This window comes from Pelodiscus sinensis, chromosome 2 (genome assembly GCF_049634645.1).
Source record: "Pelodiscus sinensis isolate JC-2024 chromosome 2, ASM4963464v1, whole genome shotgun sequence".
In the NCBI taxonomy this organism is placed as follows: Eukaryota; Metazoa; Chordata; order Testudines; family Trionychidae; genus Pelodiscus; species Pelodiscus sinensis.
The window spans coordinates 106,077,979-106,091,733 of NC_134712.1; the positions used below are offsets into that span (position 1 = coordinate 106,077,979).

At 40.0% G+C, this 13,755-nt stretch overlaps 1 protein-coding gene across 5 annotated transcripts in view; it reads right to left on the bottom strand.

Annotated features, from left to right (window-relative positions):
• Window positions 1-6,231: 6,231 nt before the first annotated feature.
• MCUR1 (mitochondrial calcium uniporter regulator 1) overlaps window positions 6,232-13,755 on the bottom strand; it is a 30,186-nt gene continuing 22,662 nt past the window's right edge. For 2 of the 5 annotated variants that reach the window (XM_075921196.1, XM_075921198.1), the window contains 2 exons: window positions 11,964-12,078; window positions 6,232-10,458 (listed from right to left, as the gene is read on the bottom strand). In XM_075921196.1, the coding sequence (XP_075777311.1) occupies window positions 10,403-10,458; window positions 11,964-12,078 (171 nt within the window). In that variant the 3' untranslated portion in view covers window positions 6,232-10,402. Of the gene's footprint in view, window positions 10,459-11,963; window positions 12,079-13,025; window positions 13,110-13,755 lie in introns of all 5 variants that reach the window. The other 3 variants (XR_012901635.1, XM_075921197.1, XR_012901636.1) reach the window with 3 other exon arrangements.

Genomic DNA, 13,755 nt, shown 5'->3' on the forward strand with positions numbered 1-13,755 from the left:
TATATTCAGGCAGGCTGGAGTCTGCACTGGGAGGAGGCAGAATTTGGGCACTTACCACGCTGGTAGAGTGGGGACAGATCAAAGAGCACCTTTCAGCTTTGTACAGCTGGGCTTCCCAAACACTAAACTCAGCATGGGTGGAACTGGAAGGACTGTCTGATGGGTGTGGGGACACAGCAAAACAAGCAGCCTTTCCTCCTTACTCCCAGCTTTGGGTGGAGTAGAAACTACTGCAGCTCCTCCTTTTTATAAAGCAAACGCTTCACTCAGTAGGAAGCTCCTTGCTCTTTTCAGACTCTGTGATGCCGTAACAATGATCTCACTGGGTTATGTGATACCTGAGCTTAGGGTCCCAGGCACTTAATCCAGCCCAGCCATTATTTTATGCAGGCCAAAACTGCATTGCAAACTCTCATCTAATTTGCTGCTTGTTCCCTGTCACTCCTAGGTCTCCTAGCATTACTGATTGCTAGTTTTTCTCATCTCATTTGAATTTTTACCCTTCATGTCAGTTTGCACGGTTCTATGAAGAATCTAATTTTGTTATTTTCTGCTCGCATATCTAATCTCTCTTCATGGGTACTTGCAACTCTTAGTGATTTACTCTCTTTGGTGAGTTTCACCCCCATATTGCTTATTCCTAATACATCATTTATGATGATTAAGCACACCTCCCTTTCAGATATTGAGAGTTCATACAAAAAGTATAGTTTAGAGAGTCAATGCCTAAACACCTTACAATGCAATATGGAATGTACGATTTTAAAATAACAGAATTGGACAATTTTATAGTCCACCCAGAAAATAACCCATAGTTAACAAAACAAAATGGATGTTTAACAATTTCTGACAAACTATTGCCCTACTTAAAAAAGGAGTGGGCAGCCAGATGCAGTTCAAATGCATTTGTTAAAGTGTAGCTCTTTTTACTACTGCATGCCTTCAGGCTTATTCAAAGGGCAACCAGGGACACTGCATGCCACCACTCTCATACATGGACTCTGGATAAAACACACATAGCATTTTCCTCCACTTGCTACTATCTATGTAATCTAAACAAGTTGTTTAGAACTCACACAACATCATGGCTTTTTAAACACCCTTTAATGCTTTTCTCTCTCTATATATGTATGTCTATCCATATCTATGTTCTTGTCTTACTCAAATACTAGAGTGCATATAGCGTCTTGCTATTTTGGTGCACATTAATGTTTTAACCTTACATAACCTGCTGCTTGAAAGCTAGTTTAGTACAAAATCTCAAATGGATACCAGTCAGGAGATTGTAAAAGTTTCATCATCACACATCTATTCTATTGACTTGAGAGTTTAAGGATTTGTAAGACAGTGCCCCTGCATTAAAATCTTTTGTATTAAAATTACTTTGCTTGATCTTAAAAAAAATCTTAAAATGAAAGAAATTGCAACTTTCCCGGTGTTACCAATTCTCAGGTTTTCACTGTTTCAGTATAGATGGTGTTTTTCTTCATGTCACTCCTGAATTCCTGGGAATAGGTAACAATCTCATCTTTCATTTTTTAAAATATGTGGAGAAAAGCTTAAATATGAACCTTAAAAGTTCAAAAATCTAAAAAGAAATTAAAAGAACCCAAAAGATAGTAACGTCTTATGTTTTTGAGCTTGCTCATGATTTTATAATGCTTTCACAAGGTCAGCATTATTATACTTGAGGTCAGCATTATTATACTTTACACTGTATTGAATAAGATTACGGAAGTGCAGTTTTATTTTTTTTTTGTTCCTGTTGGAAAAATGTTTTATTCATAAATAAATATTGGCATGCATGAGAAAAGAGGTAGAGTCCTATGAGCATTTATCCCTCACAGACTGCATGCCTTTGCTTTGGCAGATGGCTATTGCCCAAGTTTTCTATATCAAACTAAATTAACTTCATTGAAAAAATAAAAATACATAACCACTGAGAACATCTTGTTATCCCAACCAAGTGTATAACTCTAAATATACTTAAGTATCTGCCAGTAGGTTAGGAAAAACCTAGTTGTCCAGCACCCCAGGGCAAAAACACACTTGATTTGATCAAGTGAAATTTATCTGCTTACTGCCTGCTGTTCACAGTTTAAAAAAAAACAACTACATGTGGACTGAGTGGTTAAAAGGCAAACATGAAGTGTACAACGGCTCCCCTTTGCCCCAAAGCCACCTTTCAAGATGTGTGACCATAACCACAGGCTCACTCAAATCTGAGCTGGAAAGAAACCAAGCAACAGCTTGGGTAATGTGCCACATATTGTACAGTAGAGATTAATTACACTGGAAGATATTACAACTTGATTTATTGTAAGAAATGTTTTCATTGGACAATAACAGCTTTATGGCTCTGACTGCAATACAGATGCAGTGTTTTAGAATAATACCGATGGGATGTCAGGATACTGCAAGGAATATTAACATAATTACGTGTTCTCTCTCAAAAATACAAAAGATGATTGAATAAGAGACAGTCTAATTACAAGCAAATTAGACACAACTTTTTATAAACACACTGGCTGTGTCTAGACTGGCAAGTTTTTCCGCAAAAGCAAGTGCTTTTGCGGAAAAACTTGCCAGCTGTCTACACTGGCCGCTTGAATTTCCGCAAGAACACTGACTTCCTACTGTCTGAAATCACTGCTTCTTGCGGAAATACTATGCTGCTCCCGTTCGGGCAAAAGTCCCTTTTGCGCAAAGCTTTTGTGCAAAAGGGCCAGTGTAGACAGCTCAGATTTGTTTTGCGTAAAAGCGCGTCTAGATTGGCACGGATGCTTTTCTGCAAAAAGTGCTTTTGCGGAAAAGTGTCTGTGCCAATGTAGATGCTCTTTTCCGCAAATGCTTTTAACGGAAAACTTTTCTGTTAAAAGCATTTGCGGAAAATCATGCCAGTCTAGACGTAGCCACAGACTTTCTCTTTCATATCTAGGCCCTGCACTCCAACCTCACCATTCCCCTCAGGGTTATGAAACCAAAGGCATGCTAGGGGCATGCACCCCCTGCTTGGTACACTCACCAACCCCCCCTCTTGTTTGGGGAGGGCCCAGACTGAAACTTCCCCAGCTGAGGCCACCCTGACTCTCCCTCCCTCGCCCCCAGCTGCTGGAGAGGCCCTGGCTCTTCCCCACCTCCATGGTCTCAGCTCTTGTCCCCCCCACCCCGGTTGGCCACTGCTCTTTGCCTCCCCCACTCCCACTGTCAGGCAGGGCCAGGGCCAGGACCACACTGACCTCGGCTCTCTCCCCCCCCGCCACCAGTCACCGGGAGAGGGACCGTGCCCAGGCCATGTCAGTCCCCATCCCTCTCTCTGGCTGCCAAGAGAGGGGCTGGGCCAACCCCAGTCTCTCTCCCTCTGGTCTCCTTCGCCACCAGGGAGGGCCAGGCTAAGGTCGCGGCAGCTTCGGCTCTTCTCCGCCCCCAGCCGCTGGGAAGGGCAGGGGAGGGCCAAGGCCACAGAAAGCCCCAGCTTCCAGCCTGCATGGGGGCCCCAGGAGGACCAGGCTGGGAGTAGGTGGGACTTGGCTCCTGTGGACATCCCAGAGGAAATTTTAAAAAAATATATAGAGAAAGATATCCAGCTGCAGGCCAAGCTAGGACTTGGCTTCTAAAGTGTGAAACGCATACAGGGATATTCTACACGTGCAGCTAAAATAGCTTTAAAGCCATGAAAACAAGTCTAAATTTGAGCTAGCAAGGGAAGTTCTTTTCAAGGCTGTGAATTGTACCTGTTTATCTATGACCACATGCTCTTTTGGTTTCCAGGCAAACCCCAGGCTTGAGTAGGGTGCTAGAAGTCTAGAATTTGAGGCAGCTCCCTAAACTCTGTCTAGGAAGGAATTCCATGTACAGTAGCAGTTTAGAAGGTCCCTCAGGCCCATGAGAGGTAGCCTTGACCAACAGTCTTTTTATAATCAAGCATAGAAAAACAAATAGCAGCTTTGGCCAACCCTACCTGCCTGCCTACCTCCCCGGGGCTCTGGCAGTCAGCAGTGTGTGTAGAGATCCTGGGTTCATCCTTTCCCTCAAAGAATGACACATAACAGAACCATTCTTCTGCCTAAAGATGCTCACTTCATGCACCTTTCCCAACTATCCCATGTTGATGTTGGTGAAATGACTCTTGTGAGCCACCACCATCTGCAACACCACTGAGAAGTGCTCCTGATTGTTTGTCAGGGGTGGGGAACCTTTTTAGTTCGGGGGTGGCTGACAGACAGAAAATGAGTCAGGGGCCGCACACAAGTGAGAAGCAACCCCCCCCCCAAAACAAAGTGGCCTCCAAATGAGAAAGACTCCCCATTTTCCCCTTGCACACCAGAGCCTAGAGAGCTCATTCTAGCAGATTTTGTGTGCTCTAGCACTGTGGTGAAGCAGCTGGGGGAGGAAGGGTTGAAACAACCAGCACGGGCTTCCCAATACTGGGGGAGCCCCTGAGCCTTGGGGGCCAGATCCAGGCAAGCCAGGGGCTGCATCCAGACCCTGGGCCTGAGATTCTTTGGCAAGGTGGTCTGGCACCAAGACAGGGATCTGTTCCATCTATCACCTCACCATAGCTAGGGGAGACTTTGCATAACTGGGTTCCCTATGTCCTCCAGAGTCACTATCCTTCCTAGCAGAAGGATACTGATTGCCCCGGATGCTTGAATCACATGGCAGCCCCCACTGTGGACTTACCCACTCTGCACTGATTCCTGACTGACCAGTAGCTGTCTGGCATAGCAAGCTATCATATGGCTATTGCCTCTCACTTCTCAACTGTCAGAAAAGGTCTAATTTTGGTATTGCTGCAATTCAGGGTGGGGGAAAACCAATTCACACAGTTCCATGAAAGTGGCATTACACATGTGTAAGTTTTGCATCATCTCATGGCTGCATAACTATGCAGTCCCATCACTCTTTGCTTGTTTCCCAGGACCAGAATCGGCATTCCATTATGCCAACATACCTCACGGGCGTCAGCATACAGTATAACAATTGCTCCATTCAGTATGTTCCTGCACATCTGGGAGTGTGGCTTCCTGGCTAGGCTTTGCACAAATCCCAGGATAATGTTTAAAATACTTGCCACAGCATTTTGCAGCTGAGCAGGGTCCATGCCCACTTGCTATGGCATCTGCACAGATAACCAGGAAAAAAGGAGGGCATGAAACGATTGCCATTGTCTTCAACCAAGATGGAGAGAGGAGGTAAGTGTATTATTGAAGGCTGACACATACCCAGAAACACCCACAACAATGTTTTTGTCTTATTAGGCATAGAGAGCTTAACCCAGAATTCAAATGGGCGGCAGGATCTGTGGGATGGCTACTCACATTGCATTGCTGTAAGAGTCGATGTTAGCTGTGGTAGTGGGAATGCTCTCCATTGACCATATATATATATATATGTGCTTAGTAAGGACACGTGCCTTCAACTTTATAAAATCTGATGCTAAAAGTCAACCTCAATAAATTTAACCTAATTTCATAGGGTATGTCTACACTGCCACCCTAGTTCAAACTAGGGTGGCTAATGTAGGCATTCGAAGTTGCAAATGAAGCCCGGGATTTAAATATCCCAGGCTTCATTTGCATCTTGCCGGGTGCCACCATTTTTAAATCCCCGTTAGTGCGGACTCCGTGCCCGCGGCTACACGCGGCACGGAGTAGGTAGTTCGAATTAGGCTCTCTAATTCGAACTACCAGTACACCTCGTTCCACGAGGAGTAACGGTAGTTCGAATTAGAGAGCCTAATTCGAACTACCTACTCCGTACCGCGTGTAGCTGCGGGCACGGAGTCCGCACTAACGGGGATTTAAAAATGGCGACGCCCGGCAAGATGCAAATGAAGCCCGGGATATTTAAATCCCGGGCTTCATTTGCAACTTCGAATGCCTACATTAGCCACCCTAGTTCGAACTAGGGTGGCAGTGTAGACATACCCATAGTGTAGACATAGCCCAACCTCAGACCAAACTTCCCATTTTCTCTAAAGCAGTAGCAGAGAACAATTAATAAAGACTACTGTAGACACACAGAAATCTGAATGCCCTATAGGGAATAAGACAACAATTATTTTTTAAAAAACTTCTGCTCAGGAACATAAAAGTCTTTTAAGTGGTACAGAAGCCATGTTACAAAAAATGGTAAATGTGATAAATGCTGCTAAAAAGTCTACACTAGTTTGGTGCTAAGAAGAATAAAATTCTCAATTATATTAGCTTTGATCAAATAGAAAAGTCATTTTGCCAGCATATATGTTTTTATTTTAGATTGCAATAAACATCAAATATTCCACATTTCATTGCAAAGGTCAGTTTTCTATTTATGCACTTAACATGAAAAGTTGATAATGTAATAGTTGCTCAAATGTAATGCACCTTTTGAATCTGTAAAAATATAAATTCAATAGCTGTACAGCTAAAAACATGATAAACACATTATGAAACCAACAAGTAATCAAGAAATACATTTATTTTTCAAATACAATTCCTGTTCCAGTATATTTATAAAAAGAAATCAGCGAATCTATTTTAAGAACTTTTTATTTATAATGCAGTTATATCACGATAGTGACTATATGTATTGTGCTGTTTCATGTTCAGTGTTTTCAAATAGAATTTGTTTAGTTTAGAAGTAAAAAGGATCCCTGTATTTGAGCCCTGAAAACTTCCACAGGATGTAAAAAGGTGAAATCCTGGCTCCACTGAAGTCAATAAAGGATTTTGCCATTGACTTCAGTCACCCAATGGATACGTATGTTAAATGAGAAAATGCTATTATTTATTGGTCATAATCACACTTTAAAACTTTGAATATACTAAAAAGATACTAAAACTTTTAGGGTGATATAATCCTGGTTATAATGATCATTCTAATATTTTGGTCAAATAGCAAGATCCAGGACAGTTATAACAGAAGCAAACAGTTGAAGAGACAAATAAAGTGTTAGTGACAAGACTGTGATGGCAGAGACGGAGGAATAGGTAATCTATATTTTTTCCTATGCCAGTGTATATAAAAATGGATGAAGAAAGAACAACATTCACCAATTACATCAGAGGAATGAAGGTATAAGTAGGTAAAAGCATGAGATTGCTTCTGGGGTGCTGTAGACAGATACACAGTACATGAAGGTAGATTGTATGCATAGAAAAATCAAACATTTCTAGTTAATGCAAAGAAAATATGTAGGTTTAATCAACTCCTCTTTCTCCGCTCATGATTTTAGCACATAAACCCTTAACACCAGTAATGTAGCTGTAAAGAAACAGAAACAGATACTTACTAAGGAAAGAGACCTTTTTTTGGTTACAGATTTTAATTAAAAAACAAAAATGTAAGCAAAATAAAAAACATGTAAGAACCCCAGTTTCAGTTTCTTTTCCTACTAGTATATTTACACGTAAAGTTTGTTTTGTGAGAGGTTCTCCATGATTCACATTTGCTCCCCAGAGCCCCAAGGTTTATTAATAGGATCAACCTGTATCTCTGGCAGAGGAAGACTGCAATACTCCTTCCCTAATCATACCCCCACCGCAAAAAACAACCTACCCCCTCATGATACCCTCTTGCAGAAGTCCAGGCTGGCCTAAAAGTCCTCAGAATCTGAACTCCCATATCTTGCCTAGCAGCATATTATGCTATTGACAGAAAGGTTGGCTGCCTCAAAAATGTCAAGATTGCAGTGACTGTTTTATAGAAAGACAAAAGCCTACCTAGCTACATCATACAATCACACCTAAACAGAGGTCTGCCAATACAAAGGTAAAATCTTGATATTTGATACAGAAATACATTTCAAAACCTGATGCGAAATAGGCTATAATACTAATGACATTATGCAGAATGGGCACAAAAAAGCAGCTTTTAGAGAAATTAATGAATGGAAAACGAATGACAGTAGAGTTGAGTTTCCCAGTTGATACCTGTAGTTAGCATTTGCTCTTCAGATCAAATCTTAAGTTCCAAAAACTAGTTTGTGTGTAAGGTGATATGTTTGCTCCTCATCTGAATCAGTAAGCTGGCTTTTGATTTTAAGGATCATATTGGAAGGGATTTATTTGAGCTTTTCAAACATAGGAGATTTTGCACTTTTAAAATTCCCAATGCAGGTAAATATTACATCTTGCATAAGTATGTCAGAAACCATGAAAACTGATCTGAAAAGGCTTTTAAATGCATAGCAAAAATGTATCATGTTCTTGATCAATGAAGGCTTTGCATCTATTCACACATCTGATTTAGAAAAATAATGGCCTTGAACACCATACCTGGAGTCTTTACAGGCTTGGAATACTGAATGTTTCCTATTATTTATGTTGCCTTTTTTCTGGATGCCACGTTAACTTTATTAATCTCAGTCTACTGCAAACATTGAGTGTGCTGTTTTTCCTTCAAGATCCATTTCTGGAGAAAAAAATAATATAATTTTGCTGCTTTATTTCACTGCTAAAGTCTCAGATTCCTTTAATAGAAGAATGTCACTTTTCAGAAGAATTCACTGTAAATTTGAAATTAAATATGAAAATTAAATTTGAAATTCACTAACATTTTAGTATTATGACATTTCATCAACTGCGTAGGCATCCAGATGATCAGAGATATTCTTGTTACATTAGACTGTACAGTTCCCACTATTTGCTTTTATACATAAAAGACTGAAGTATACATTGATCATCAGAAAGACCAATCGATTCTTTTTATCGAGTGATTAAAGTCAGATTATTATCAGTGTTACATTTTAATGATTATCCATTAGCCCTGTTGTGTACAACCAGTTCTGAGGAAGTAGCCACTATAGAGGTTACTGCTACAGTGAACTAGCCACTCTCAACTGGTCAAATAGCCACATGTGGCTAGCAGGCTAAACAACAGGGCATTAGTCTTTAGATCCAGGCTAGTCCTAACTTTTGCAAGATCCTTCTACCTCCATCTTGTCTAATCTCTGCCTTCATATAACAAATGATAGCCCCAACAGCTAAGAAAATTAAATTGCTAGTGGGACATATATACACAAGTTAGCCAGCCAACCAGGGAGCACAAGAATGGTACCCTGAAAGGGGAGAGGGAGAGGGAGAAAAAGAGAAAGACAAAACCTTAGGCTAATGAGGGTGATCAGACCTAGTAGCTGTCTGGTGATTGGCGCTGGGACACACTGGTCCTGTTTCCCTATAACCCGCCCCCCCCCACCTCCTGATTGGTGCCCTAGAAAAGGGCATTGATATTTTAACAACCATTTCATATGACCTTGTTCTGAACAAATTTAAACACACTTGTAGCTAGTCTATATTAGTGTTCCTACCATTGCTTCCATTAAAACAGCTGTACCATTTGTAGAACCAGTGGGAAACTTTTGGGGAAATGGTTAGTGTAGACATTCCCTTTTGATCATCACCCTAAGGCTGTCATGCTAGCAAGTCATGGCCAATTGCTTTTTCTTCCCTACAAGAGAAGTAATCAGCTTTAATTCTCCCCTCCAGAGTAGAAGATGCAATTCTCTTCTATCAATCAAACACTGACAGGGAAGTTTGTATCTCTACATGGGCTCACAGAGATATAATATAAGCTATTTGATCTCACTGCTCTTGAAACTTGTTTCAGCTTTAGTACAAACTTTACAATTAGCATATGCAATAAGTTTCAGAACTTTATCCATTCTTAATGTGAGTTCTTAACATGCTATGTAAAAAAACACAAGAAGGTCACAGAAATACTTTCATCATACTACTCTTTCATGAAACAGAAAAATGCTTGGTTGGACGGTAGTTTGGAAACCAAACCATGATGGAAACATTTTAAAAATTAGCATAAGAGATAGAAAAATATTTCTTTACAATATATGAACACATTTTATTAACAAAGAGGAAGTGTGTGGGATGTGCATTAATCCAGTAGTGTTTTTCTCCAAAGTTTAGGTCCAAAATTGCACTTAAGGTCACAAATTAAATATATTTGGAGATTTTAATTTTACAACCAAATTGTGTTCTGATACATACAACTGTTACTGCACATGCGCATCATAGCAGACTTTGGCATGTAACACTTAGTGGATTCTTTGCCACAACATACAGTCACTACACAATTTGGTACAACTGGCTGTCTGCTTAAATGAGGTGCTAAAACTACAATAGCAAATGGATGCTGCAGGTCAAGCCTTGAGGGGAATTGGCAGAGGTGTGTAGACAACCTCTGGCACAGACCAGGCATTATCTTCTCCCTATACTAAGATACATGAACTTACTCCCAGACACATTTTGGTTACATTCTCAATACAGAATTATTTTTAAAAAGAAATATAAATAAAATAGTATTGACTTGCTTTAAAGTGAAGACTGAATTCTTGAAGCTAGGAGAAAACATTCTTGATTTTCATAAGGCAAGAGAGCACAAGTCCTTTTATATACATACTTTATTACATCCACAGACGATAAAATCCCAGTGCTACAGTAAGACATGTAAATACTGAACCTGAAAGGAAAAACAAGAGTTAGTGGGGAAAATGAGAAAAGGTGAGAGTACATTGTTAGTTTTTTTATCACTCCCTCAGGAAGTAATATTCCAACAGTTAACTACAAATATAATTAACTGTTTCAAGTTATGGCTATATTACTTATTTTATATTTAAGAAAACAAGCTATTCATCTCCATAGTAAAAAGATAACTTCAAATGGGGGGGGGGGGGGGAGGGACCACAAAATGACAAGAGATGAAAGGAAGGAAAGAGGGAGTGAAGGGGAAAGCAGTCAGTAATACTGAATAATCCTATCATTGCTTACCATTCCAAATAAGTAAGAGCAACATAGCAAGTTATGGTTATGAAATGAGGAAATAAAGACAATATGAATATTAGCAGCAAAGTCCAATAACCGGCAAACACTATAGTTTTTAAATCTCAGTCAAAAAATAGATACGATCAGTTTAATTGGTTGAAAAGTTTATACTTTAACAAGTTTGCAATTCTATTTTTATGAGCCCTCACCTCTTTTTTTCCAAAAAGAAAAGATGGTTTTACTTTGACTTAATAAGAGCAGTTATGTAGTGCTAAATGATCTAGGGATGCAAAGAGTAGTCAAATAGTCGACTACCTGATAAGCCTAGTCTACTACTTGCATCGCCACCTCCACTTGTTGCCTCTATTTTATAGGTAGCAAGGGGGAGGGGAGGAGGAGCTGGTGCTGGGGGGACCCGGCTTAAAAGCAAGTCCCCCCCAACACAGTCTCTGCAGTGCAGAGGTGGAGTAGGTGAGGCAGAGAGGCACAGCAGCGCTGCGGCTCTGCCTTTTAAATGTAGTAAGAACCACCCCAACTAAATGTAGGAAGAGCCACCCCACCCCAGTGGGGCTCTTACTACATTTAAAAGGCAGAGCCTCAGCGGGATTAGCTCCCGGAGCAAACTGGAGCTGCTTAGTCCCAGCTCATGCCACCTCCGGGAGCTAACTCCACTGTGGCTCTGTAGTTTAAATGTAGAAATGTTCACCTGATTCCTACTACAGTTAAACTACAGAGCTGTAGCAGGGGTAGCGAGCATTCTCCCCCGCTCCCCATAGACTAATTGAGAAGCTGATGGAAATTCCATTAGCTACACTATTAGCTAATTAATTGCAATTTAACATCCCTAAAATGATCCTACAAACATAAAAACGACCAATGGTTCATCTAGCTAAGTATTCTTTCTTCAGGGACTGTTGCCAATTCCAAATGCTTTAGGAATTAACAGAACAGGGCAAATATCAAGTGAGCCATCCCTTATGGTCCAGCTTCTGACAGACAGAGGCTTTGGAATAAGTTCATTTCTCTTTTAATAGAGTAAATGTAAGCATTATTTAACAAATAAGCATGTGCCTAATTTTAAGCATATAAATATTCCCACTAAAGTTAATGAGTGTGCTTAAGTATCTTGCTGAATCAGGGCTTTTAACAAGAGAGTCAAATTCAACTCTAAAATGAGTGCATATTATTGCCAGGATTCCTTACCTGCTAAGTATTTAATATTATCAAGTTTGTGCGATTCCATCATTGTTTTCAGTCCTGCAACTTCTGTGTCTATTTTTCTATCTGTTTGAGTTAGAGCTCGGTCTTGTTTTGCATGCTAGAAACAAAGCAGAATATGAAGTTATTTGAACACAATTTAACTTTAAAATTGAATGGTTAAACACTAAATCTATTTCCTTTTTGAATTACTCTTTTGTGTGTCTCATTTCACTTTTGCAAATTCAGTACTAACAATGTATTAAAGAAGCTTCAGGGGGTTGCAGAGTTAGTCTGTACAGAAAAAAACAACAAATCGTCTGATAACACTTAATAGACTAACAAAACATGTAGATGGTATCATGAGCTTTTGTGGGCACAGCCCACTTCTTCAGATGACCGGAGTTCGCATTAAAGATTAAGGATAAGCCTTTCTTTGGAGTTATACTCCTTCCTTTAAGAAGCATCAAGTAATGTTATATTTCTTAAGAGGCCAGAAGTTTCCTTTACAGTACTGACAATTCATATTGCCACATTTAGGTGACCACAAGTATAAAAAAAGGACTGCTCCACTGCAGTGTTTTTTAAAAATGCTTATAAAAACATATATATTTCCTGATGGATTTATTACAGTTAGCTGCAGATTCCATCATAAAATCCTCATCAAAAGGATTGTAGTCTGTCTTTAAAAATTAATTATGACTATACTTTATCTACAGCTTTTGTTCCTGATCCTACAATCCTTACTCAAGCAAATTTCCAATAAAGTAAAACAGGAGTTTTACCAGAAGAAATGTAAGATCTGGCCTCATTTTTAATCTCACTCATCTGTACACTTCCTTATACCAGCACTACATTACAGTTAAGGATGCACCAATCATATTCCTTTCTTTTGTTGTTGGTGATGTGTAGCACAATTTGAAGAGGTTCAGATGTCCAAAGTGCTGAGAAACTGGCAATATAAATGAATGGTAGACATACTGAATGTGTATCAGTCTAGGAAAACAAAGGTGCCTGGGCTAGTATGGGATGATCTGGCTTTACTGAGGCTTGATCCAGTCTGATCACCTTGTTTATGAGGAGAAAAGGCATGCTCCTGGAAGCTCAGTCAGAGAAATGAGATGGTGTCCATTCTCCAGGCCTATATGGAGGCTAAATGTGAAGAACAAAATTCATTACTCCTGTTGTTTTAGTTTGTAAACATATCTATCATGGTAAAACCACCTTGATATAATCTAATCAGGTTTTTGTTTGGGTAGCTCCTACTGTTCTACCATTCAATTAAGACAACTGAACAAATCGATAATATTTGCTACAGATGTATGTGGCTCTGATGGACATAACCAGGTGAGACAATTATGGAAGAATTTTCTGGCCTCACTTTTTAGACTTTTACTTTCCGTCCAATCTTGTCAGTTGATATGAGCCTAGTAGTTCTGCTGTCACCTTCCAAGTGAATAGTTGCAGTTATCAGAAGGAGCTTTGGGAGGAAGCTGACTATTGTATTTCCTGCTTCCTACAGCTCCAAGAGGTTGATGCTGAGCTGGGATTCCTGGGGAGATATACCCAAAGTAGTCACTACAGAAAGGACTGGACATCTGAAGGGACTATTATCACATGGTCCATATCCTGAACCAGGTACTTCCATGCTGGATTGAAAAATTCTGAAGGAGATGAAAGTTGGAGGCACTTTTTCCTTCCTCACTGGTCTTTATCATATGGATCAGCTGAATGCACTCATGTATTAAGGAACTGCAGCTTGTATTAGGTCAAATTTCTCTTATTATGGTACTGCAAG